Here is a 4,287-nt window from a genome sequence, read left to right on the forward strand (position 1 = left end):
CCTCCCGGCCACGTCTGGCTGCTGGAGTACCTTCTAGATGGGAAGGTCCGTCATTACCACCACCGTGAAACTGTGGAAATAGTGGCGAAGCCTTCGTGCTGAGAATACTACTGCCAATGCTGCCTTCTCTAGAGACTGGTATCTTCACTCTAGGCCTTGCAATGCCTTGCTTACGAAGTATATTGGTCTCTGTACTTGGTCTTGTTCCTGGACCAGTACAGAGCTAATAGCCCATTCTGTTACTGCAAAATATAGGTGAAGGGGGACGCCTACTTGTGGCTTGCAAAGCACGGGTGGCGTCGCCAGGTACTCCTTAAGTTTGAGGAACGCCGCTTCGCACTCGTCCGTCCACGCAAAACGACTATTCCTCTCGAGGCATTGGAAATAGTGGTGCCCCTTTATCCCACCAGCTGATACGAATATTGACAATGCTGCCATTCGCCCCGTCAGTTGTTGAACCTCCTTCACTGAAGTTGGGCTCCTCATGGCGATGATGGCTGCACACTTGTCAGGATTCGCTTCTATTCCTCTTTATGTGAGCATGAAACCCAGGAACTTTCCTGCCTCTACACCAAAGACGCATTTCTCTGGGTTCAACTTTAGGTGATATTTCGATATGGTAGCGAACAACTCTTCCAGATCAGCTGCTTGTCGGCCCCTCTCGCCCGAGGTCACCACCATGTCGTCGACGTAGGCCTGCACATTCCTTCCTAGCATCGGTGCAAGGATTTTGTCCATCAATCTCTGGTAGGTGGTGCCTGCATTTTTCAAACCAAATGGCATTACCTTATAACAGTAGCTACATGTATCTGTCATAAACGCCATTTTGCTTTCGTCCCTGGGATGCATTTTGATCTGATTGTAACCTGAGAATGCATCCAAGAAACTCAGCATCTTGCAGCCCGAGGCACTGTCTACTAAGGTGTCAATGTTGGGGAGTGGGTATGAATGCTTTGGGCATGCCTTGTTCAGATCTGTGAAGTCTACGCACATCCTCCACTTCCCATTTGCCTTCTTGACTAGGACTACGGTTGCCAGCCACTCCGGGTATTGTATCTCCCTGATGTGCCCAACGTTTAGCAGCTTCTGAGTCTCTTCCTTTATGACGAGGCATCGCTCCTCATTGAACTTCCTTCTTCTCTGCCGCACGGGGCGAGCCTCTGTGTCCATGGTAAGGCGATGGGATAAGAAATCTGGGTCGATACCTGGCATGTCTGCTGCGGTCCATGCAAATGCGTCTAAGTGCCGCAAGATCACCGCCGTTACCTCCCTTCGTTCTTCCTGGCTCAAGTGGCGTCCTAGTTTGAACGCCTTGCCTCCTATTTGACTTTCCACTGCGTTGTCCTCTGACTGGGGCTGATCACGTTGCACGCTTGCCAGGCGAGACTCGTTAATGGGATCCTCTTCCATGGGCGTCGCCTCCTCGGGCGTCGCCTCCTCCGACTCCCCTTCAATAGGCAAGGCGCCGTAGCGTCTTCCCTTTGTGCATACCTCATCCACAGGCATCGCCTCTGTAGGTAAAGCGTCGTCGGGCGTGGACTCTGCGGGCATCGCCTCTTCTATGGGTCCTAGCTCTGTTGCCGGGCCTGAAACGAGAGGTCTCTCAATTACCATTACCATGCCTCTCTTTGTTTTCAAACTATTCTCATAGCACTTTCGGGCTTCTTCTTGGTCTGACTTGATGACTATCACTTTGCCGCTAAGGTCTGGCAACTTCATCTTCATGTGGCGAGTGGAAGGTACTGCCCTCAATCTGTTTAGGGCGGGTCTGCCCAACAAAATGTTATAGGCTGAGTTGGCGTTAACCACCAGGTACTGGATACTTTCGGTATGTGACGTCGTTCCATCAGTGAACATCGTTCTCAGCTCCAAGTACCCACGTACCTCCACTGGGTTATCTGTAAACCCGTACAAGCATCCGATGTAGGGTCTCAAGAGGTCCGGGGACAACTGTAGCTTGTTGAAGGTTGCCCAGAACATGACATCTTCTGAACTGCCCTGGTCAACGAGAACCCTATGTACCTTTCTTCCTGTTGTAACTACTGAGATGACCACGGGGTCATTGTCGTGCGGGACGACATCCCGTACGTCAGCCCTTGTGAATACAAGGTCTGATTCCCAAGGGTCGTCTGGAAATTCTTCTGCCACTGAATTTACTGACCTCACATACTTTTTTCGTTGAGAGGCAGTGGGCCCTCAACCAGAAATGGTGTGAACCTCTCCATGGACTAGCATCTCGTGTGCCTGACCCTCCTCTTGTACTGCCGTGGCTTCCGTTGTAGGGGATCCTACGAGGTAATCCTTTAGGAAGCCACTCTTCAACAGTTCATCCAACTGGTAGCCCAGCGCCAAACAGTTGTTAATATGATGTCCAAATGCTTCGTGGAATTCGCACCACGACTCCTTGTGAGGCCCCAGAATTTTGTCAGACTTCGCTGGTGGCCTCAACCTGTCTGCTATGTTGGGCACAACGATGAGGTCTTTGAGCTCCACCACAAAGTTGTGCCTCAGCGGTCTACTCCCCTCTCTCCTTCCTTCAGCTCGGGCCCTTGGCGGGGTCCTCCTCGCCTCGTAGGTGCGCTTTCTGTCTGGGTTCCTTCTCTCTGTGGTAGCTTCGTGGACCCTAGCGGGTTGTGTGCGTATCTGCGCCCTTAGTCGAGCAGGTGCAGTAGGTATGCACTTCTCATATGCCTCGCCCTCTGAGGCAATGTGCTCCAACACTCGTCGCCTCACTTCAGCAAAGGTCTTGGGAAGCTTGCAGTTAAGCGACTTACCAAAAGACCCGGGTCGCACCCCCTTCCTGAATGCGTATACAATCATGGGTTCATCGGTGGTACCCACCTTCACCACTTGGGCTCCAAAGCGGCTTATGTATTCCTTCAGGGTCTCACCTTGGAATTGTTTCACGTCGAAAAGGTCGTACGAAACTGGGGTTGGGGCTCTGTTGGCTAAATATTGTTCTCTGAACAGCCGCGAGAGCTGGGCGAAAGACGTGATGTGGCCCTCTGGAAGGCTGATGAACCAATCCATAGCCATTCCCGTCAGCGTGCTCATGAAAAGCTTGCACCTTGCGGCGTTAGAACTGCCTACCAGCAACATCTGCGTGTGGAACGCTGTGAGGTGTGCCTCAGGATCCTTCACCCCTGCGAAGGTCACCTTGGGCCCTGTAAACGTGCTGGGTATCGCCGTCTCCAGGATTGCCTGCGAGAATGGTGTTGTGAACTCCCTAGGTGGGGATGCGGCCTCAGGTTCATCTCCGCCGCGCCACCCACGGTGCAACTCCTCGTTGGTACGATGGAGTTCGTCGTTTCTTGCTTGAAAGGCTGCAAGATCCGCTCGAATGCGATCCTGTTCTACCTTCGAGGCCGCCATTGCGTCTTGCAGCCCTTGCATCATGCCCATAAGTTTTTGCATGGTCATTTCTTCACTCCTAGCGTGTGCTGGTCTCGTGGTCATGGTTTTTTGGAAATTTTCTTAACTTGTCTAAGTATTAAGAACTGGAACTGAGAATCTTGTGTGGTGGGACTGATGTTTTAGATCGGCCCCACGGTGGGCGCCAAATGTTCCGGCCGGTTGACCGGGATCGTCTTTGCGCGTGGCTTGTCCTTGCAAGCTAGGGCACCTTCGTTTGCTCCGTCAAAGACACCTGAAAAGAGAAGTGAACAAAGGGGCGCCCTCGCGGCCGTTTGCACTCCGACGATCAAGTCAGCTAGCGAGAAAAATAAAAAAAAAACTGCACTGAATGACTGAAACTGTGTGACTAGAACTGTGTTGCCCTAATTGCCTTGTGCTCACTGTGGGTGTGTCGCGAAGACAACTAGGGTTTTCTCTGGGTATCTTTGTGTATTAGGTTAAAAACTCCGTCCCTGTTCAAATGCCCCAAGGTCCCTTTTTATACACCTCTAATCTTTAAAGCGCGTTAAAGCGCATTGAAGGCGTATCAAAACATTCCTTGGAACATTCGAATCTTAACTGAATTAACGCGTACCTTGGCAAACTTTCCCTGAAACTCTTAATGAGCACGTGGGTATTGCCACTTACCCTTTTGACTTGATCATTTATTCTGTGCAGAGGGTCCTACAGCGCCGCCACCCAACTTAGGGTTTTTCCATCGTGTGAGCCCTCTTTTCTGCGAAGTGCTTCTGTCACGTGGGTTGACTTTTTGGGTGCCAACTCATGCGCCCCAATCACTAGTCACTCGCCCTGGGGGTGTATCTACCTTTCTCTCGTATCATGCACGTGGTCCTCCCCTGGTCATGACCCCCTCATGGGTCGTATCTGTCCCAG

At 51.6% G+C, this 4,287-nt stretch overlaps 1 protein-coding gene across 1 annotated transcript; it reads right to left on the minus strand.

Moving 5' to 3' along the window:
• Positions 1 to 2,196: 2,196 nt before the first annotated feature.
• Positions 2,197 to 3,372, minus strand: LOC137825137 (uncharacterized). The gene has a single exon (XM_068630811.1). It carries the CDS (start codon positions 3,370 to 3,372, stop codon positions 2,197 to 2,199), a length of 1,176 nt encoding a protein of 391 aa, XP_068486912.1.
• Positions 3,373 to 4,287: the final 915 nt, after the last annotated feature.

The sequence above is a fragment of the Phaseolus vulgaris genome, chromosome 8, assembly GCF_000499845.2.
Source record: "Phaseolus vulgaris cultivar G19833 chromosome 8, P. vulgaris v2.0, whole genome shotgun sequence".
Lineage (NCBI taxonomy): Eukaryota > Viridiplantae > Streptophyta > Magnoliopsida > Fabales > Fabaceae > Phaseolus > Phaseolus vulgaris.

Excerpts from the sequence above, each read along its gene's own strand:
- LOC137825137 (XM_068630811.1), bottom strand. The coding sequence starts at position 3,372 with ATGGCGGCCTCGAAGGTAGAACAGGATCGCATTCGAGCGGATCTTGCA.